Genomic DNA, 23,697 nt, shown 5'->3' on the forward strand with positions numbered 1-23,697 from the left:
TTAGTCTCTCCTCATAGTCTAACCCCCTCATCTCTGGTATCAGCCTAGTGAACCTCCTCTGCACTCCCTCCAAGGCCAATATATCCTTCTGCAAGTGCGGCGACCAAAACTGCACACAGTACTCCAGCTGTGGTCTCACCAGTGCCCTGTACAGTTGCAGCAAGACCTCCCTGCTTTTATATTCTATCCCCCTCGCTATAAAGGCCAGCATCCCATTTGCCTTCTTGATCACCTGCTGCACCTACAGGCTGGGTTTTTGCGACTCGTGCACAAGGACCGCCAGGTCCCTCTGCACCGTAGCATGCTGCAGCTTTTCGCCTTTTAAATAATAATCCCTCCTACTATTATTTCTGCCGAAGTGGATAACCTCACACTTGCTAACATTGTACTCCATCTGCCAGGTCCTCGCCCACTCTCAGCCTATCCAGATCCCTCTGCAGACTTTCCACACCCTCCACACAATTTGCTTTTCCACTCATCTTCGTGTCATCAGCAAATCTCGACACCTTACACTTAGCCCCCTCCTCCAGATCATCTATATAAATGGTAAATAGTTGAGGCCCCAGCACTGATCCCTGCGGCACTCCACTAGTCACCAACCGCCAATCAGAATAGCACCCATTGATACCAACTCTCTGCTTCCTATTAGACAACCAATCCTCTATCCACGCTAACACCTTACCCCCAACTCCGTGCACCCTAACCTTCTGTAGCAACCTTTTATGAGGCACCTTATCAAACGCCTTTTGGAAATCTAAAAACACCACATCCACCGGTTCCCCTCTGTCTACCGCACTGGTCACATCCTCATAGAAATCGAATAAATTCGTCAAACACGACTTCCCCGTAACTTCCCCTTCCCCTTAATACAATCTTGGTTAGCCTTCTGCCGAAACTCAATTCTCCCACCCCCTCCCAGAGATATCAAAAATCTAACCATCTAAGTTTTGAATATTACCCAATGATATACCAGCCAAAATCCTTTGTGGTGGATGAAGAATTCTGAAGATTTACAACCCTCTGAGTGAAGACATTTCTCATCTCAATCTTAAATGATTGATCCTTTATCCTGAGTTTATCCCCCAGTATTCTAGATTATCCAGCCTGAGAAAATAATTTCTCCGTGTCTTCCTTGTCAAGCCCCTTCATATTATTGTATGTTTCAATCAGATCACCTCTCATTCTCTGAAACTTCAGAAGGCATCCTCCCAATTTACTCAGCCTTTTAGCATGAGATAGCCACTCATACTAATCAAGCGAATCTTCACTGTGCCACTGTCAAAGCAACTAAATCTTTTCTGAGCTATCGTAATGAAAACTGTCCACAGTTTTGAATCCCATCAAAGTTCTGTACAAATGCAGCAAGATTTCCTTATTCTGGTATCCAATTCCCTTGCAATAAAGACTAACGTGCCACTTGCCTTCCGAATTGCTTGCTGTAACTTTACCCAAGCACACCAAAGTTCACCTGAACATCATCACCCGAATATTTAAAAAATATGCTTTTCTATTCTTACTATCAAAGCGAATAACCCCATGCCTGCCCACATTATTTTCCACATTGTTGCCAACTCACTTAATCTGTCGATATATCTTTGCAGCATCTTTGTGCCCTTCTCACAGCTTATAGACCTATCTAGCTTTGTATCATCAGCCAATGTACGTACATTACTCTAATGTTCTTTTCTCAGGTCATTAATATAGATTGCAAACAGTTGAGGCCCCAACACTGATCCGTGTAGCACTGTACTTGTCACAGCCTGCTAACGAGAAAATGCTCCATTTGTCCAGCTGTTAGCTTTCTGCCAGTTAACTAATTCTCCATCTGTGTGAATATATTACCCTCAAACCTTTCAGCCCTGTGTGTAACCTTTTGTACAACACCTTATCAAACACCTTTTAGAAATCCAAATATACCACATCTACTGATTCTCCTTTATCCATTCTACTAGTTACATCCTCAAAAAACTCTGAATAAATTTGCCAAACAGGGTTTCTCATTCGCAAAACCATATTGACTTTGTCTGATCACACCCTTGATTTTTTTTTAAGTTAAGACTTTTTTTAATAATAGATGCCAAAATTTTCCTGACAACTAATGAGAGGCTAACTGGCCTGCCATTCCTTCTCTCACTCTTTTCATCAATTGTTGAGTTACACTTAAGTTTGGCACGGTGGCACAGTGGTTAGCACTGCTGCCTCACAGTGCCAGGGATCCAGGTTCAATTCTGACCTCGGGTGACTGTCTGTGTGCAGACTGCACATTCTCCCCGTGCCTGTGAGGGTTTCCTCTGGGTGCTTCGGTTTCTTCCCACAGTCCAAAGATACGCGTGTTAGGTAGATTGGCCATGGTAAATTGCCCCATAGTGTCAGGGGGATTAGTAAGGTAAGTATGTGGGGTTACAAGGATATTGCCAGGGTGGGATTGTGGTCGGTGCAGGCTCAATGGGTCGAATGGCCTCCTTCTGCACTGTAGGAATTCGATGCTTCTAAATAACTTACTAGCTTCCAAGTAGTTGTGACCATTCTAGAACCTAGTGAACTTTGGAAGCAAGCACTGCAAACAACATGACATTCAAAAAAAGGACAGTAGGAAGAGAGGTAATAAGCCGTGGATAACGAAGGAGGTGAAGGAAAGTGTTAAATTAAAAGCGGAGGAATTTAGAGTAGCTAAGAGCAGTGGGCGAGAAGAGGATTGGGAAAGGTTTAAATGTCAACAAAGATTGACAAAAAAGTTGATAAAGGAGGGTAGAAGAAGCTATGAAGCTGGGCTAGCGCTTAATATAAAAAAGGATAGCAAGAGTTTTTATAAATATATAAAAAGGAAGAGGCTGGCTAGGGTGAACGTTGGTCCCTTAGCGGATGAGAAAGGGGACCTAGTGGTAGGGGATGGGGATATGGCTAAGGTCTTGAATAACTTTTTTGTTTCTGTCTTCACGGAGGAGGACGTGAATAATTTGCCGGGTGTTAGCGATGGAAAGGTGGTAGGACTGGAGGGTCTTAATGACATTACTGTTACTAGAGAGGTGGTGCGCGACAGACTGGAGGGGCTGATTGTGGACAAGTCCCCAGGACCGGATGGAATGCATCCGAGGGTTCTGAAAGAAATGGCGGAGGTGATAGTGGATGCCTTGGTGGTTATTTTCCAGACGTCGCTGGATTCCGGGGAAGTGCCGGAGGATTGGAAAACGGCTAATGTTACGCCGTTGTTTAAGAAGGGTGCCAGGCAAAAGGCGGGGAATTACAGGCCGGTTAGTTTAACGTCTGTGGTAGGTAAAATGTTAGAATCCGTCATTAAGGAGGAAATTGCGAGGCATCTTGAAGGGAATTGCTTGATAGGGCAGACGCAACACGGTTTCATTAAAGGGAAGTCGTGTCTGACAAATTTACTGGAGTTCTATGAGGATGTGTCTAGGGCGGTGGATAGAGGAGAGCCGGTGGATGTGGTCTTTCTGGATTTTCAGAAGGCGTTTGATAAGGTACCTCACAAGAGGTTACTGCAGAAGGTCAGAGGACATGGAGTTGGGGGTAGGGTGTTAGCGTGGATAGAGGATTGGTTGTCAAATAGGAGGCAGAGAGTGGGGGTCAATGGGTGCTATTCGGATTGGCCGTTGGTGACTAGTGGGGTGCCCCAGGGGTCGGTGCTGGGGCCTCAGCTATTTACCATTTATATAGATGATCTGGAGGAGGGAACCGAGTGTAGGGTGTCGAAATTTGCTGATGACACCAAGATTGGGGGAAAGGCAAATTGTGCGGAGGGTGTGGAGAGTCTGCAGAAGGATCTAGATAGGCTGGGCGAATGGGCCAGGAAATGGCAAATGGAATTTAATGTTGGCAAGTGTGAGGTGGTCCACTTTGGTAGGAAGAATGGTAGGAAGGACTATTACTTACGGGGCGAAAAACTGCAGCAGGCGACGGTGCAGAGGGACCTCGGGGTCCTTGTGCATGAGTCGCAAAAACCCAGCCTGCAGGTGCAGCAGGTGGTCAGGAAGGCGAATGGGATGCTGGCCTTCATAGCGAGGGGGATTGAATATAAAAGTAGGGAGGTCTTGCTGCAGCTGTATAGGGCATTGGTGAGGCCGCAGCTGGAGTACTGTGTGCAGTTTTGGGCGCCGCACCTGCGCAAGGATATTTTGGCCTTGGAGGGAGTGCAGAGGAGGTTTACTAGGCTGATACCGGAGTTGAGGGGGTTGAGCTATGAGGAGAGGCTGAATAAACTAGGCTTGTACTCGTTAGAGTTTAGAAGAATGAGGGGAGATCTCATTGAGACGTATAAGATGATGAATGGGATGGATAGGATAGAGGTGGAAAGACTCTTCCCGCTCAAAAAAGACAGTAGGACTAGGGGGCACAGCCTCAAGATAAAGGGGGGGCGGTTCAGAACGGAGTTGAGGAGGAACTTCTTCACTCAAAGGGTGGTGAATCTCTGGAATTCTCTGCCCGTTGAAGTGGTGGAGGCTGCCTCGCTAAATATTTTTAAGAAGCGGGTTGATGGGTTTTTGATAAGAGAGGGGATTAAGGGTTATGGGGAGAGGGCGGGAAAGTGGAACTGAGCCACGACAGATCAGCCATGATCTTATTGAATGGCGGGGCAGGCTCGAAGGGCCAGATGGCCTACTCCTGCTCCTATTTCTTATGTTCTTATGTTCTTATGTTCTTAAACCATCAGGTGAAAGAAGACAAGGCAGAGAATTTGTGGCAAGAGATCAAACTTGTTAGGCTTGAGGTTTTCAGAAAGTATTAAAGGGTTACAAGACCCACACAGCAGCCTGAGGTTCTGCAGCCATTTAGCACCTTGCACAGATACCAAATTAGACTTTGGAGTGGTGGGGAGGGGGGGGCAGCAATAAGGAATGTTAATTCTATCCATTCTGAATTTTGTCCAACCTCAAAAACTGAAGCAAACTTTTCACTCTGAAAACAACCAGGAGCTTTCAAAAAAGGTTGAGACCCAAGCAATGGTTATTTCTTCAGCAACCTCAGAAAAAATTCCAGATTTTTACTGCAGCACAACTCTTAAAAAAGGGTGTCAACATTGACATTAATATCAACAAGGAGTTCATTCAACAAGCGGCAATCAACTGTTAAAGCGTGTATCAAGATCCACAAATGGTTGCAATAACTTGAGTAATGCCAATTAAAAAGACACAGCCAAACGCACAGCATCAACAAAACACATGTGTTGCTGCAATCACACCTGTAAAGTATCAGAATGGAGTGCAGTACTTTCATGTCAGCTACCTATCTGGTTACCTCGCCAGCTGCCATTCCCAGCTCAGTCGCCTGTGGTCCCGGTGAGTCCAGCTTACGTTTCTTGCGTGGGCCGATGGCAGCAAGAGCTGTTAGGTTTGCATCTCGTTGCCTCATCTGTGCCAGCTCCTGTTGCTGCATCTGTGGTGGAGTAAAACAGTTCAGGTTAGTACACATGGCAACTTCTGAGTTTACCTATTATTGTCAACTAAATACATCAAAAACTCTGATCAAGAGCAACTCAACAACACAAAAAGTTAGCATGCAGGTACAGCAAGCACTGAGGAAAACAATTGGCACTTTGGCCTTTATTACAAGGAGATTGGAGTACAGAGTAAAGAAGTCTTGCTACAATTGTACTGGGTTTTGCAAAGACCACACCTGGAATCCTGTGTGCAGTTGTGATCATCATATATTATTAAAGAAGGATATACTTGTATTGGAGGCAGTAGAGTGAAGGTTCACTAGAATGGTCCTGGAATGAGGGGGTTGTCCTACGATGAGAGGCTGAATAAATTAAATCTATATTCCCTGGAATTTAGAAGATTGAGAGGTGATCTCACTAAAACATTCAAGATTATGAGGAGGCTGGGAGGGTAGAGACTGTTGCTTTCCCCATGATACAGATTCAAGATAAGGCAACAAGCATGTTGGACTGAGATGAGAAACTTGTGAACCTCTGGAATTCTCTAGTGAATTGGGGGAACAAGGAAAGGGTGAACTGGAGCTGTGGTTTATGCATCCATGGATACCAGCCCAGAATCTATCAGCAGGTTCTGTGTGGAACTGAGAACCTTGGTGAATGTTTCAGTAGTAATGAGGGTAAAAGAAAGCTAAAGATGGAAACAAGCGATTATGGTCACGGAAAATATTCAAAATTACAAGAGGTGCATGGTTAGATTGAACTGGAAGAAATTGTTTCACTGGCAGGACACAGATGGAGGTTAATCACCAAATAGCCCAGGAGGAAAATGAGGAGATAAAAACTTGGAAAGGAGAGATTTGGAGGGTACTGAGGAAAAAGCAGGGGTAAGTGGGATTAACTGGAAAGAACCTACATAGACAAGATATTCCAAATGGTCTCCTGCGCTGTATAAGGGATGTAAAGAATTTATGTGCAGCATATTAGGCAACATTTATTCAGGGCACCATTATGACTCACTCTGGGACTGTCTCCTGAACAGTATTTCTTCACAACATCACCATTCACCTGTTTGAAAACTTGGGTCAGCAAAGGCAACATCATCATATTTACTGTTCTAGCAGAGGTTCTTGTAACACTCCGTACTTACACAATCACTAACGCTTCCATAATATCAGAATAAGCCCTTCAGCCAATGTCTATAAAATCACAATCATCTTCCTGGCTGGCTCTTGCAATTAGATAGCTGAAAGGGGCTATGTTTTTGCATTTAATAGAACCTCAGCGTTTACAAGTTCAGGTTTATTGGCCTCCAGCTGCTTCTGATGCAAATGATTAAGTTCTATTTTTGTTGAAATTTATTTACCAGTGTAAATAACTTTCTTAGTGCTACTAAACGTTTGGCGTGATGCAGAACTAGCCACCTTTTCCAAATGATGAATGCAGTGCCAGACTCTGAGTGAGGTATCACAAGGTACATCCTTCTGAAATGGATGGCAGGATTGAATGCCCTCCCCCTGATGGGTTTAGTGACAGGCAGGGTTATTTAATCAGGCAGGAGAGTGGCAGGTGAAAACCTCTTCACCTTCCCACCTCCACTCCAATTAAACCTGTGGGGAGAAGGCCAATGGACAGTCGGTGGATGGGCCAAAGGAGGAGCTGGAGGGAGACTACAATTAGTCTAAATTTTAGTAAGAAGTCTTACAACACTAGGTTAAAGTCCAACAGTTTATTTGATAGCAAACGCCACTAGCTTTCGGGGCTCTGCCCCTTCGTCAGGTCAGAGTATATATATAGGCCTCCGAATAATGATCTGGAGGTGGGGCGGGCTGTTAACTTATGTTCTTATGTTAACCTGGTGTTGTGAGACTTCTTACTGTTTTCCCCAGTCCAACGCCGGCATCTCCACAAGTAAATTTTAGGCCAGGGAGAGGAAAAATAAGAACATAAGAACATAAGAAATAGGAGCAGGAGTAGGCCACCTAGCCCTTTGAGCCTGCCCCGCCATTCAATAAGATCATGGCTGATCTGTCGCTGCTCAGTTGACCCCCACTCTCTGCCTCCTATTTGACAACCAATCCTCTATCCACGCTAACACCCTACCCCCAACTCCATGTCCCCTGACCTTCTGCAATAACCTCTTGTGAGGTACTTTGTCAAACGCCTTCTGAAAATCAAGAAAGACCACATCCACCGGCTCTCCTCTATCCACCGCCCTAGACACATCCTCATAGAACTCCAGTAAATTTGTCAGACACGACTTCCCTTTAATGAAACCGTGCTGCGTCTGCTCTATCAAGCAATTCCCTTCAAGATGCCTCGCAATTTCCTCCTTAATGACGGATTCTAACATTTTACCTACCACAGACGTTAAACTAACCGGCCTATAATTCCCCGCCTTTTGCCTGGCACCCTTCTTAAACAACGGCATTGTTTAAATCATCCAGTGAGTCCAGCTGCGTAGTGTCCATGCGGCATTCAGTGTGTGGCTTGGTTCTGCTGTGTCCACTCACTGCCTGAGGCCACACAAACAGGCTGGACGTTTGACTCATGTATTGTCCATTAGCAAGAAGTCAAAACCCTGAGAAGGCCGAAATGAAAATATTAATCTCGCAAATTCCCATCCTGCCAACAATGTTAAACTCCAGCACTGTCAGGATAATGTGTGGACAGGAGCTTTCTACTTCCTGATTCTTGCACTCCCAGCGCATGTGAATGTGGCCAGCCACACAGACCTGCTAAAGGACCACATTCAGAACTGCTGTGCAGACCCCAAGCAGTGCGCCTCCTCCAATCCACCAGAGTATCAGGGTCAGATCCATGGCCCATTTAGATACTTTCATCTAGCTGCTAGCCCTACAACTCTCACCTTGCCCACACTGAAATTGTTCAAAAACAATCACGACTGTAGGGTGTTTGCTCACATCCTTTCTCTTACAAATCTAAATGAAGAGGAAAAACAATGAAAAGTCCATGGCTATTAAGTTGCTCTTGTAGAGTGCTGTCGTAGACATTATGGGCTGAATGGCCTCCTTCAGTGCTGAACCCATTCTATGATTCTATTCCATTGCCTCTTGAACACACACAGATAACACTGCCTCAATTGAGAAAAATATTAAACAACTCACACAGTGAAATAAACATATTCATGGTTCTGGCTTTCTGTATCCCGAATGAAGGGCTTGGTAAGGTCACACCGAAATAAAAGCACTTCTAACTTCAGTGTTGAGCAGAGCTGTGTGTACAGGCAAGCTTGGAGAGAGCTCCTCACTTGAATCCTTCACTGTATATCAACATAATTCTTGCTGTTATTAGATAAATGGGTAACTGAATGTAAGACTATGAATTGAAACTGAAAATGATGGAACAGCTCAGCAGGTCTGGCAGCATGTACAAGGAGAGAAACAGAGTCACACACAGAGTGAGGGCGGGGTTCAGAGTGAGGGCGGGGTTCAGAGTGAGGGCGGGGGTTCAGAGTGAGGGCGGGGTTCAGAGTGAGGGCGGGGGTTCAGAGTGAGGGCGGGGTTCAGAGTGAGGGCGGGGGTTCAGAGTGAGGGCGGGGGTTCAGAGTGAGGGCGGGGGTTCAGAGTGAGGGCGGGGGTTCAGAGTGAGGGCGGGGTTCAGAGTGAGGGCGGGGTTCAGAGTGAGGGCGGGGGTTCAGAGTGAGGGCGGGGTTCAGAGTGAGGGCGGGGTTCAGAGTGAGGGTGGGGTTCAGAGTGAGGGCAGGGGTTCAGAGTGAGGGCGGGGGTTCAGAGTGAGGGCGGGGTTCAGAGTGAGGGCGGGGTTCAGAGTGAGGGCGGGGTTCAGAGTGAGGGCGGGGTTCAGTGAGGGCGGGGGTTCAGAGTGAGGGCGGGGTTCAGAGTGAAGGCGGGGGTTCAGAGTGAGGGCGGGGTTCAGAGTGAGGGCGGGGTTCAGAGTGAGGGCGGGGTTCAGAGTGAAGGCGGGGGTTCAGAGTGAGGGCGGGGTTCAGAGTGAAGGCGGGGGTTCAGAGTGAGGGCGGGGTTCAGAGTGAAGGCGGGGGTTCAGAGTGAGGGCGGGGTTCAGAGTGAAGGCAGGGTTCAGAGATGACTTCTCATCCTGTGATTCCAATTGCCATCTGAACTCACCATGTTCTCTCTCCTGATTCACTATGCTCTTGTCCTCTCCTAAATTTCTCCCCTCAGGTAAATTGGCCAAACCACATTCACTGCCACCCTATTGACCTGCCATTTCACATGGTTTCACTGGGTCCATCTTATCAATTACAGGCAAGGCCATTTCATATCACTCGCCACTGCTTCCACCCGGTGTTCCATTTCTTCCAACTTTTATCACCTAAAAGTTCAACTTCTTTCTTTGGAGGTTTGAAGGTTTTGCTGATAGCTCTCCCTGGCCATCTCCATCAAGATTATAGTTGTAGTGATACTTAAAACTGCAGTGTCAGATCAGTATCTGAAGTAGGAGCCTGGTCACACGTATATTTTCAGAAAGGCTTAAGGACCCTCACAAGAATTCTAAGCTTTCTCATCTGATATAAACAAGGGAGCTGATAGATGAATTAGGTTCATCAATTCACCATCTCGACCTTTGGGTGTCGTATGACAATCTAATGGAGTTATTGACTAATCATTGTGATCAATCTCTATCAATGAATCTACCACAGACTCAGGTGCTGGCTGAGGAAATCCCCTGGTGGGTCACAGGTCCAAAGCCACCTGTTTCTCCTCCTTAGCATGTATCATGTCTCAGATTATTCATATACTGGATCCCAAAATGTTACCATCTGAAATTACATCTGCTCTAATAGACAGCCTTGATCATAAGACAGTTCTGCACCATACATTTTGCGATCACAAAGCACAGAAAAAGAAAAGCACAAGAAGCCTAATTCTTCTCAAGCCCGCATTCGAACTGCCCCATCACTGACCATAGCCCTTCCAGTCAAAATTTTCACATAGCTCATGTACAACCCAGCCCTGTCATAGACTCTACCCACCCATTCAATCTTGCAAGAGATTTTGCATAAAATAGTCTCCAATTTTGAAAATTAGAAAAGTAAAGTTTATTTATTAGTCACAAATAAGGCTACATTAACACTGCAATGAAGTTACTGTGAAATTCCCCTCGTTTGGGTCAATGCATCTAACCAGCATGTCTTTCAGAATGTGGGAGGAAACTGGAGCATCCCATGCAGAAATGAGGAGAACGTGCAAACTTCACGCAGTGACTCCAGCCAGGAATTGAACCCAGGTCCCTGGCGCTGTGAGGCAGCAGTGCTAACCACTGTGCTGCCCCCAAGGTAAGATGGGACAAGATAAATTCAAAAGTATTCACCCATCTTCATTGTGTAATGTGGATTGACTGCACTCTATAAACACCATCCCATGAAGACAGTCCTCTGCCCATTCAGAAACAATTTGTGTGGACAATATTTTATCACCTCAGCTTCAACGAATCACTAACAATCACATAGCCAACAAGCGAGGCCTTTTTGAAAATGTCTGCACAACATATCGCCCTCTCTCTCCTTACTTAAGTAGGGGCTGGTAATTCAGCATTGGCGTAGCCTAGTTCTATCCTTCAATGCAAGTCAAACAGCTTGTTGACAATGAAATCTGTGTCTCGCAGCATTTTATTCAGATTCTCAGCAGGCCAAGCTGCCATCAATGTTTAATGCCACAGGATCATCTCCTCAGACAGGAGTTCCTGAGGCTCCAAAGCTTCAAACCCTTGGAAAATAGAAATTTCAGACAGCAATTCTATTTGACTATATCAGGGACAAACTCATTATCACATAGACAATCATCTCCTCCCAACTTTGGAGCACTCTGTCTTCCCAATCACCCTGCCCCAAACCCCCTCTCCTTGTTGTAACTTGTCTTGTTATACTAACATTAGTAGGGGTCCCTTCTTTGAACTACCCTCATTTACTCCTCTAAAGCTCCATGAAAAGAGCAAACTTACATTTTTATAATGCCTTTCACATCTCAGAGAAACCCCAGAATGCTTTACAGCCAATTTAGTAACCCAAGTTCAATTCCCAGCCTCAGGTCACTGTCTGCGTGGAGTCTGCATGTTCTTCCCATGTCTGCATGGGTTTCATCCGAGTGCTCCAGTTTCCTCCCAGTGTCCAAAGATATGCAGGTTAAGTTGATTGGCCGTGCTAAACTGCCCCTTGGTGTCCCAAGATGTATAAGTTAGGGGACATTAGCAGGGTAAATACATAAGATTACAGGGATAGGGTCTGGGTGGGATGTTCCGTCAGAGTCATAGAATCCCTACAGGGCAGAAGGTGCCCACTCGGCCCATCGAGCCTGCACTGACAACAATCTCACCCAGGCCCCAACCCCCAGAACCCCACCTATTTACCCTGTTCATCCTCCTGACATCAAGGGACAATCTACACAGCCAACCAATCTAACCTGCACATCTTTGGACTGTGGGAGGAAACTGGAACATCGGAGGAGACCCATGCAGACAGGGGAGAACGTGCAAACTCCACACAGACAGTTGTTGTTTGTCCATCGTCATCGATGAGGACCTCAACGCCATTAGTCATTTTGAGGTTGGTTGTGGTGTGTCCGAAGATGACTGATCAGGCCAATTCGGGCACGGAATGTCCTGGCACATATTGGACAGACTTGTGTAGACACTGTAGTTGTTGCGCTGGTGGCTCTGGACTTGCGCAGCTCACGCTTAAGACACAGACAGTGACCCGAGGCTGGAATCAAACCCTGGTTCCTGGCACTGTGAGGCAGCACTGCTGACCACTGTGCCAACATGCCACCCAGACTCAATGCAGCTGGCCTGCTTCTGCACTGTAGGGTTTCTATGATTCTATTTCTAAATAGCACAGGCAAGAAGGTCCAAATAACCTCCATCCAAGCTGTTTTAATGGATGAAATGCAAGAAATCCATTGTAGCTTTATGTAAATATGGCAACCATGATTTAGTTAAGGACAGGACTAAGAAGGGATCAGCTGTGATTTATGTAAGAGTATGTAAAGATAATGAATGTTTAAAAGGTGTGGGAGAAAGAATGGTTATGGTCTGAGTTCAAACCCAATAAAAATAACAAAATAGTCCAAAGCAGTGCTTAGTCGCTGACAACAGATAAAATAAACATAGAGAATTGTCTTTGTTCTCCCCCCAACCCCCTCTTCCGTTTTAAACAGCTCTAAATGGCAGAGTTTGGAATCAGCCTTCTCAAACGCCCCTTAAGAAGCAGATACCAATGGTGACTGAGGCTTTCTTCATTTACAAAGGTCAAGGAGCAGCGGCTAGCCTGTGAGCAGTCATTTAAAATTCGATTGATCCCCATTTGTAGTCAGGCCAAACAGCATAAAAGACATTTCAGCTATATTGTAATTGCAAAGGCTCCGAGGCAACAGTAAATATAAGTGCACACATCCAAGATGTGTAGATGTTTGCACTTAGATTCCAGGCATCTTTAGTACCATCATTTTTCTGTTGGTGAGGACAGGCCACAATCAGCAAAGCATTGCACATGCAGATGGGGCTGGGATAGATAACAGATGCTCACTGGTAAAAACAAAAAAATCATTCATCTCAGCTGAAGCAAGATTGTGATTTGGAGATTCTGAATTCTTTTTAAAACCCTGGGATGAAAAAGACAGAGCATCATACTGAGAATTGGGGGGCAGAGGTGAATATAGACACAGCTATCCAAAATTCATTGCCTCTCCTTCCCCTTTACTGACAAATTCTTTCTTTCTGAGGGTACTGGTCACTGCTCCCACAGACAATGGGTTCTCCCCTGTTACTAAATGCTTCCACTAGCTGTGGGTGGCATCACAGCAATTCCCTCAGGTTAAGGATGGGAATGAGAGCTGCTTGACCGCAGCTGTACACATTTTTATTCATTTGATGCCCATATTACTGCCCTTGATACAAATGCATAAAGATCAAGAATGAAATATTTTGGCTGGGATTCTCCCCAAAAAATTCTAATTCTAAAGAACTGCAAAAGGATCATAAGTGTAGCCCAATCCATCACACAAACCAGCCTCCCATCTATTGACTTTGTCTACACTTCCCGCTGCCTTGGCAAAGCAGCCAGCATAATTAAGTACCCTATATACCCCATTCTCTCTTTCACCTTCCTCCATTGGGAAAAAGATACAAAAGTCTTAAGTCAAGTACCAACCGACTCAAGAACAGTTTCTTCCCTGCTGCCATCAGACTTTTGAATGAACTTACCTTGCATGAAGTTGATCTTCTTCTACACCCTAGCTATGACTGTAACACTGCATTCTGCACTCTCTCGTTTCCTTCTCTATGAACGGTATGCTTTGTCCGTATAGCACGCAAGAAATTCTTTTGCTTGTATCTGTGCCCATTGGTCAAAAGAACATGAGAACTAGGAGCAGGAGTAGGCCATCTGGCCCCTCGAGCCTGCCCCGCCATTCGATAAAATCATGGCTGATCTTTCTGTGGACTCAGCTCCACTTACCCGCCCACTCACCATAACCCTGAATTCCTTTACTGTTCAAAAATTTATCTATCCTTGCCTTAAAAACATTCAATGAGGGAGCCTCAACTGCTTCACTGGGCAGGGAATTCCACAGATTCACAACCCTTTGTGTGAAGAAGTTCCTCCTCAACTCAGTCCTAAATCTGCTTCCCCACATTTTCAGGCTATGCCCCCTAGTTCTAGTTTCACCCACCAGTGGAAACAACTTGCCTGCTTCTATCTTATCTATTCCCTTCATAATCTTATATGTTTCTATAAGATCTTCCCGCATTCTTCTGAAAAATTATTCAGGCATCGCAAACAGTTCCTTTTTATTTACTCTTTCTGAACTCTGTTTTTAACACCAATGTCAAAATTCCTTAGTCTTCTTTGTTCCAAGGAAATCAACTTCAACTTCACCTGTCTTGGGAGTTCTTACTATGTTAAAGGTGCTACATAAATTCAAGTTATGGTTATTGTAACAGAAGTAGTCTGGGACATGGGAAATCAGTCTTCAGTAAGGATTCCCTTCTATATATAGTCATGGAGGAAACACTTGAAAACAACTCTGAACAGGAACACAATCCTATTATTAAACCTATTCCACTCTGTCTGTCTTGTGCTGGCCAAGATTCCAGGCTTTCTGAAACATGCACCGGAAGATTTACAGTGAAATATATTCCCCAGGGATTACAGCTAAGCTTACCCTCAACCTTTAGGGATAGGTGCAAAATTTAGGCACTACATATGCCAGTTAACAGATGCTTAATATTGCTTGCAGCATTGGGACTGCTTTTTTTGGATGATAACATCGCATTGCTTGGATACATGCTACAGTTACTAGGGTAGCCAGTCACCCTGAATACACTGGATGGATTCATGCCTGATGGCAGCAGGATGGAAACTCAGCTAATAGCTTTCTTTAAAAAAAACTTTCTGACCCTGAACTACTTCTCAAAAACAAAGGGTTATCCTCCTCCACGCATCGATCACAGCGAGATTCAAAACCAAAGATCAGAACTAAGCAGGTAACGTGCTAACACGCTGCAACCCCTAACTCTGCACACAAAACTGAGAAATGAGACGGCAACTGTTTGATTCCAGCTTGCAAGGTGAACCATTAACCGTCCACAGAAGGATTTCTTTCTATGGCTAAGCAATTTATTCTGCCAGCCTGTGAATTTCGCAACAGCAAAAGATTGTCCTCATTCCTTTAGCGGAAAGTTCTGAGCGCCACTATCTCCTCTTAGGTTGGTTCCGTAGCCACTTGTGGGGAAAGTGACATAGAATTATAGACCTCTATTCCTTGGCCCAATGAAATTCTAAACCAAACCCCAGGCACAATGCATCAAAACTTAGATTTTGCTCTGAGCGTTAATCTGAACTGCAGGGGGATGTCTTTTTCTAAAGCCCTCGTCATTTGATTTTCTGTCCTTTCTTGGCAACTCCAGCCAGCAGACAACAAGCTCCCAAAGCCAATATCACTCTTTATCTGCCTTGAATCATTTAGGAATGAACATAATTGTAAGAATTTATATTAATGATTTGCATGAGAATATAGGAGGCATGGTTAGTATGACACCAAGATTGGTGGCATAGTGGACAGTGAAGAAGGTTATCTAGGATTGCAATGGGATCTTGATCAATTGGGCCAGTGGGCTGACGAATGACAGATGGAGTTTAATTTAGATAAATGCGAGGTGATGCATTTTGGTTGATTAAACCAGGGCAGGACTTACTCAGTTAATGGTAGGGTATAGGGTACTGAGGAGAGTTACAGAACAAAAAGATCTAGGGGTACATGTTCATAGCTCCTTGAAAGTGGAGTCACAGGTTGACAGAGTGGTAAAGAAGGCATTCGGCATGCTTGGTTTCACTGGTTAGAACACTGAATACAGGAGTTGGGACATCTTGTTGAAGTTGTACAAGACATTGGTAAGGCCACACTTGGAATACTGTTACAGTTCTCGTCACCCTATCATAGAAAGGATATTATTAAACTAGAAAGAGTGCAGAAAAGATTTACTAGGATGCTACTGGAACTTGATGGTTTGAGTTTTAAGGAGAGGTTGGATAGACTGGGACTTTTTTCTCTGGACTGTAGGAGGCTGAGGGGTGACCTTATAGAGATGTACAAAATAATGATGGGCACAGATCAGCTAGATAGTCAATATCTTTTCCCAAAGGTAGGGGAGTCTAAAACTAGAGGGCATAGGTTTAAGGTGAGAGGGAAGAGATACAAAAGTGTCCAAAGGAGCAATTTTTTCACACACAGGGTAGTGAGTGTCTGGAACAAGTTGTCAGAGGTAGTAGTAGAGGCGGGTACAATTTTATCTTTTAAAAAGCATTTAGACAGTTACATGAATAAGATGGGTATAGAGGCACATGGGCCAAATGCGGGCAATTGGGACAAGCTTCGGGGTTTAAACAAAGGGGCAGCATGGACAATTTGGGCCAAAAGGCCTGTTTCCATGCTGTAAACCTCTATGACTCTATGACTAGGAGTGGAAGTCGGCCATTCAGCCCCTTTAGCCTGCTCCATCATTCATGTGATCATGGCTGACCTCATCTCAGCCTCATCTTCACCTCCCCATAATCTTTCATTCTGTTATTAATTAAAAACCGATCTATCTTAAGAACATAAGAAATAGGAGCAGGAGTCGGCCATCTAGCTCTTCGAGCCTGCCCCGCCATTCAATAAGATCATGGCTGATCTGAAGTGCATCAGTTCCACTTTCCCGCTTTCTCCCCATAACCCTTAATTCCCTTCTCTACCAAAAACCTATCTACCCGTGACTTAAATACATTTAGCAAGGTAGCCTCCACCACTTCAACGGGCAGAGAATTCCAGAGATTCACCACCCTTTGAGTGAAGAAGTTCCTCCTCAACTCCAATCTAAACTGCTGCCCCCCCCCTTATCTTGAGGCTGTGCCCTCTAGTCCTGCTATCCTTTCTAAGCGGGAAGAATCTCTCTACCTCTACCCTATCCATCCCTTTCATTATCTTATACGTCTCTGTAAGATCCCCCCTCATCCTTCTAAACTCCAACGAGTACAGACCCAGTCTATTTAGTCTCTCTTCATAGTCCAACCCCCTCATCTCCGTTATCAGCCTAGTGATCTTGCCTTAAATGTATTTAGTGTTCAGGGGTCCACTGCACTCTCTGGTAGAGAATTCCACAGATTCACGACTCTTTGAGTGAAGTAATTTCTCATTTTGGTTTTAAATCTGCCACAGCTTAGCCTTAACTGTGGCCGCTCATTCTAGAATGTCCAACATCTCCCCTGTCAATCCCCTTTAGCAACTTACATAACTTCACTGAGATCTCCTTTTATCCCTCTAAGCTCCATGAGGATAGGCCTAAACTTCTCCATCTGTCTTCAAAACAGAAGTCCTTCATCCCTGGAATCAATCTAGTGAACCTTCTCTGAACTGTTTCTACTGAATTGACATCCTTCCTCAAGTAAGGGGACCACAACTGTGTGCAATACTCCAGATACAGTCTCACACCAATATTCTATACAGTTACAACATCACTTCCCTACCCTTATAACTATTACATTAGCAATAGATGTCAGAATTCCATTTGCTTTCCCTATTACCTGCCGCAGATGCATACTAACTTTCTGCAATTCATTTACAGGGACACCCAGATCCCTCTACACTGAAGCATTTTCTCTCAATTTAGATAATAAGTTGCCTTTATTCCTCCGACCAAAATGGATAACCTCACATTTATCCACATTAAATTCTGTCGGCCAAATTTTGGCCCTCTCACCTAACCTATCCATAGCCATCTATAAATTTTTTATTCCCTCACTGCAACTTTCCCACCTATATTAGTGCCAGCTGCAACCTTGACTATGGTACCCATATAATCTCTGCATCCAAGTCATTAATATAGATTGTAAATATTTGGGGCCTGATGACCAAACCCTGTGGCACCCCACTAGTTACAGCTTGTAATCAGAAAAAGATCAATTTATCCGCACTCTTTGCTTTCTGTTGGTTGGCCAATCCTCTATCCAAGCTAATTATTACCAAAACCCTGTGAGATCTTCACTTGTGTATTAATCTTTTTGTGTGACACCTTACCAAATGCCTTTTGGAAACCCAAATACTTTACATTGGCTGGACCCCCATAAGCCACATTACTTTTTACTTTGATTTTCACAGTAACTTTGTTGCAATGTTAATGTAAGACTACTTGTGACATTAGTAAATAAACTTTAACTTATCATCAAAGAACTCCAGTAAAGTAGTCAAACACGATTTACCCATCATAAAACCATGCTGACTCTGATGGATTGCATTTTGACTTTCTAAATGTCTCCTTACTATTTCCTTAATAATGAATTCAACAGTTTCCCAATGACAAAATGTTAAACTAACTGTCTGTAGTTTCCTACTTTCTGTCTCTCTTTTTGAACAGGGTGTTACACTAGCCTTTTCCAATCCATTGGGACCATTCCAGAATCCAGGGAATTTTGGAATATTATACCCAAGGCCTCCACTATCTCCGCTCCACTCCCTATAAGATTCTAGGATATAGGCCAGCAGGCCAACTGAAACTCAATCCAACTTCCAGCCCTGAGGGTAGAGGGTAGGATTCAGCATTTATTTATTCCCTCATGCGAAGTGGGCACCACGGGAAAGGCCAGCATTTGTTGCCCATCCCTAACTGCCCTTGAAATGGTTTGCACAGTGATTTCAAAGGGCAGTTAAGAAGCAGGCAGTACTGTGAGTCTGCAGTCGCATGTAGGTCAGATTGAGTAAGGATGGCAGATTTCCTTCCCTAAAGGACATGAGTGAACCAGATGGATTTTTACAACAATCAATAATAGCTGTCATGATCACCATTACTGAGAATTTCTTTCAATTCTAGATTTGCTTTTAGTTTAATTCAAATTCCATCCATGGTGGGATTTGAACCTAGATTGCTCGTCCAGTGAAATGATCAGTATGCCACCATCTCCATCAAGTATTCAATTTTGAGGACATAGTTAGAGGGACATCACAACTTTTGCTGACCAAGAGTCTATCCCACTTTCACTGCCGACCACAGGTATGTTGGAGGGACCTGTAGATACTGCGTTGACTGCGTTATGAATGCACTTTCCCCGGGCATCAAGTCCTGGAGTGTGACTTGAACCCAGAATTTGTGGTTCAGAGGTAAAGTTTATTAGTCACAAGTAAGGCTCACATTATCACTGCAATGAAGTTACTGTGAAATTCCCCTAGTCGCCACACTCCAGCGCCTGTTCGGGTCAATGCACCTAATCAGCATGTCTTTCAGGCTGTAGGAGAAAACTGCAGCACCCAGAGGAAACCCATGCAGACATGGGGAGAACGTGCGAACTCCAAACAGACAGTGATCCAAGCCAGGAATTGAACCCAGGTCCCTGGCGCTGTGAGGCAGCAGTGCTAACCACTGTGCCACCCACATTTGGAACACTGATTAACTGCAGCATAACTCTAACACTTGGCACATCTGTAGAATCACAGCCTCTGCTTCAATTCGAGGATAAAAACTAGTCAGGGTTGTGAGATTCTGCTGAGGGTTTTGTGACTGAACCAATCAATTCACAACCCACAGATCTTCAGACACATGAGGCAAGACGTCCCAGGAGGAAGAACGCATGTCAGGCTTTCTTTACTATGTATGGACAAGAGAGAAATACCGTGATAGTTTCACACAACGTGATTTATCTCCCTTCCTGGAGATAGTTACAATCGTGACATTTCTAAATTGGGGGGAGGGGGTTCTTTCCTTCTAAATTTAGGACAGAGATGAGGAGGAGTTTCTTCTCTCAGAGGGGAGTGAAACTGTGGAATTGACCTGACAGGGTTGTACAGATTGGGTCATTAACTATGATCAAGACTGAGATAGATTTTTAATCAGTAAGGAAATCAAGGATAGGGCGGGAAAGTGGAGTTAAGAATTATCACATCAGATGAATCATGATCTCATTATATGGTGGAGCAGACTCGATGGGCTGAATGGTTTACTTCTGCTCCTGTGTTTCTTGTCTTATCCATTTGATGAGTGCCTGGAGTCTCGCTGTAAGTAAAAGTGCATCTTAGCTGGAATAATATCTGGGCCACAGGTTTTGTAATTTTTCACCCATGTGATTGCCTGCTGCAGCTTTCCCATTGATGATGGTTTATCCATAGATTCAACCAGGGGATACTGGGTGATAGCCTGGAGAGTAGAAGCTGTCACTGTGGATTCACGGTTGAGGAATTGTTGAAAATGTTGACAGATGACGCTGTCATCCTTAAGAGAAATACCATCCTGTGAACCAAGAGGAGTTTGTCCATTTGTCTTTGTACTAACAATAGCTGTGGCAACTTCAAAAAAGCTTTGCATGTCATGGATCATGGAAAGATCATGTCATGATGGTCAGGTCAGAGTATTGTTGGATTTCTCCTACTCTTTCTTCCATGTGTTGAACTTGTATAAGACATTAATTCTGAACAATAATATCATCCAGGAGATGCCTGTTTTGAACAGGATGCCCTCAGTGTTTTTGTTCTTCTGTTTGTTATAGTGAGGCCACACTGAGCACACTGTGAGCAGGATAACACCTCTCGCATTGGCTTTTCCCATCCCATTTTCCCCAATGTTTCATTCCTAACATTGGAAGTCCCTCCCCCAAAGGATGATCTTTTCTATTTTCAGAATTGCAGTGAGGACTCCATCAAGGTCAGAGTAAAACATTCCCTTAACGTCTTTATCTGATCATGGATTGAAGTATAAGCGCCAATGATGGTGGTATGTTGACCTGACGAAGAGGCTGTCCCCTCGAAAGCTAGTGAGAATATTATCAAATAAATAGGTTGGACTAAAACCTGGTGTTGTCAGACTTTTTAATGTGTTTACGCCAGTCCAACGCCGGCATACCCACATCATGGTATGTTGATGATGCAGGGGTGAGCTATCGGTGAGTTGCCATGACTCCTTCGTTTGTTCAATTGGGGAGTTCTGACAGTGCACCCATGGTACTATTATATATAGCAAAACCAACTCCATGGCCATGTGGGTCACTGTCAGCCTTTCCTTCTTTGTAGCAGGCATACTCCCCTGTGTTTTCCTTAAGGTAGTTAAGAAGGCATACGGTGTCTTGGCGTTTATTGGCAGGGGGATTGAATTTAGGAGTCGCAGCGTCATGTTGCAACTGTACACAACTCTGGTGCGGCCGCACTTGGAGTACTGTGTGCAGTTCTGGTCCCCACATTACAGGAAGGACGTTGAGGCTTTGGAGAGGGTGCAGAGGAGGTTTACCAGGATGTTGCCTGGTATGGAGGGGAGGTCATATGAGGAGAGACTGAGGGATTTGGGGTTGTTTTCGCTGGAAAGAAGGAGGCTAAGAGGGGATCTTATTGAAACATATAAGATGATTAGAGGTTTAGATAGGGTGGATAGTGATAGCCTTTTTCCTCGGATGGAGAATGCTAGCACGAGGGGGCATGGCTTTAAATTAAGGGGTGGTAGTTATAGGACGGATGTCAGGGGTAGGTTCTTTACCCAGAGGGTGGTGAGGGATTGGAATGCCCTGCCTGCTGCAGTTGTAAATGCGCCTAGTTTGGGGGCGTTTAAGAGATCTATGGATAGGTTTATGGACGAAAAGGGATTGGTTTAGATTTGTGGGTCAGTGTTTTTTTTTTGAAAAAACTGGTCGGCGCAACATCGTGGGCCGAAGGGCCTGTTCTGCGCTGTAATGTTCTATGTTCCACTGCGCCTCTCCAAGAAGGTAGACACAGTGAAAACTGCTTCAAGGAAGAATTAAATGTCTTTCCAGAGGGAGGAGATATTGATAGATCAAAAAGGCATTTGTTTGTCGCATTTTCTCATGCTCCTTAAAAGGACCCCATCTTTGATGCTGCCACGGTATCAGTCTCCATCCAATCTTCTGCTCTTTTTATGACTTTATTCTGCTATTTTATCATCTTCCCCAATTCAAGGAAAGTTCCAGCACACAGCAATCAGTTACATTGAACACACTTACACAGTTGTTGTTTAAAGTTTGCACAGTAAATTAATAGTTGTTTTATTTCCACTTTGACCAAACAACACAATGCAATGTGACCTGTCCCAGAGAAGCTCGTGCTCCCACCTCCAAGAGCAGTGTTCCTTTGAACAATTCACTCAGTCAGATACATTAGCAAGGACATGTTCACCTCATTTTAATGCTACATATGATCAAGCCATACAGTGTGCTGGAAATCACCAGCTGGTTCAGAGGGTTCGCTGACCAGGCTTCAGGATCTGCTACCACATAAGATCAGTCTCATTTTTACGTCCAGCTCCCTCTTGAACATTTCTAACAAACTGACCCCAACAGCTTTCTGTGGGAGAGAATTCCACAGGTTCACAACTCTCTGAGTGAAGTAGTTCTTCCTCATCTCAGTCCTGATTGGCTTGCCCCTATTCTTAGACTGTGACCCCCTAGTTCTGGGCTTCCCCAACATCGGGAACATTCTTCCCATCCAGCCTGTACAGTCCCATCAGGATTTTATATGTTTCTATGAGATCCCCTCTCATTCTTCTAAATTCCAGTCTCTCTTCATATGTCAGTCATGCCGTTCCAGGAATCAGTCGGGTGAACCCATGCTGGACCCGCTGAGGAATGCCCTTCCTCAGACTAGGAGACCAAAACCGCACACAATACACAAGGTGTGGCCTCACCAAGGCCCTGTATAACTGCAGCAAGACGTCCTCACTCCAATACTGAAATCCTCTTGCTATGAAGGCCAGCATGCCATTAGCTTTCCTCAGCACCTGCTGTACCTGCATGCCAACCTTCAGTGACTGTTCCACCATGACACCCAGGCCACGTTACACTTCCCCTTTTCCTGAACTACTACCATTTAGATAATAATCTTCCTTCCTGTTTTTGCCACCAAAGTGGATAACCTCACATTTATCCACATTATATTGCATTTGCCAAGTATTTGCTCACGCAGCCAGCCTGTCCAAGTCACCCTGCAGCCTCGTATCATCCTCCTCACAGCACACACTGCCACCCAGCTTAGTGTTGTCTGCAAATTTGGAAATATTGCATTTAATTCCTTTGTCCAAATCATGAACGTACATTGTGAATAGCTGGGGTCCTAGCACTGAACCCTGCGGTACCCCACTAGTCACTGCCTGCCACTCTGAAAATGTCCCATTTATTCCCACTCTCTGCTTCCTGTCTGCCAACCAGTTTCCTATCCACGTCAATACATTACCCCCAATACCATGAGCTTTCATTTTGCTCACTGATCTCTTGTGTGGGACCTTGTCAAAAGCCTTTTGAAAGTCCAGATACACAATATCCACTGGTTTACCCTTGTCCACTCTTCTGGTCACATCCTCAAAAAATCCTATAAGATTTGCCAAGCATGATTTCCTTTTTGTGTATCCATGTTGACTTGGACCAATCCTGTCACCGATTTCCAAATGCTCAGTTATTACATCCTTAATAATTGACTCCAGCATTTTCCTTACCACTGGTGTCAGGCTAACTGGTCAATAAATCCCCATTTTTTTCCCTCCCCCCTTTTTTAAAAAGTGGGGTTACATTAGCTAACCTCCAATCCACTAGAACTCTTCCAGAGTCAATAGACAGCTGGAAAATGCTCACCAATGCATCCACTATTTCTAGGGCCACTTCCTGGGGTACAGAGCATTAGGCCATGAGGACCTAATCGGGTTTTAGTGGCAGCAATTTTCCCAGTATAATTTCCTGACTAATAAGGATGTTCATTCTTGATTGCAGTGTTCGTCACTATTTGCAACTCCTCAAATAACTAAACAATCTGTGTCCACATGGAATCCTCGAACTCCCTCCCTAATAGCACTGCGGT

The 23,697-nt window shown here is 44.6% G+C and overlaps 1 protein-coding gene across 2 annotated transcripts in view; it reads right to left on the reverse strand.

The window, feature by feature from the left end:
* The window catches only part of LOC145341758 (transcription initiation factor TFIID subunit 4-like), a 309,168-nt gene that overhangs the window by 76,700 nt on the left and 208,771 nt on the right, over positions 1–23,697 (reverse strand). For both annotated transcript variants that reach the window (XM_080186669.1, XM_080186670.1), the window contains exon 15: positions 5,254–5,391. In XM_080186669.1, the coding sequence (XP_080042795.1) occupies positions 5,254–5,391 (138 nt within the window). The remainder of the gene's footprint in view (positions 1–5,253; positions 5,392–23,697) is intronic.

This window comes from Carcharhinus amblyrhynchos, chromosome 4 (genome assembly GCF_965287045.1).
Source record: "Carcharhinus amblyrhynchos chromosome 4, sCarAmb.v2.hapA, whole genome shotgun sequence".
Lineage (NCBI taxonomy): Eukaryota > Metazoa > Chordata > Chondrichthyes > Carcharhiniformes > Carcharhinidae > Carcharhinus > Carcharhinus amblyrhynchos.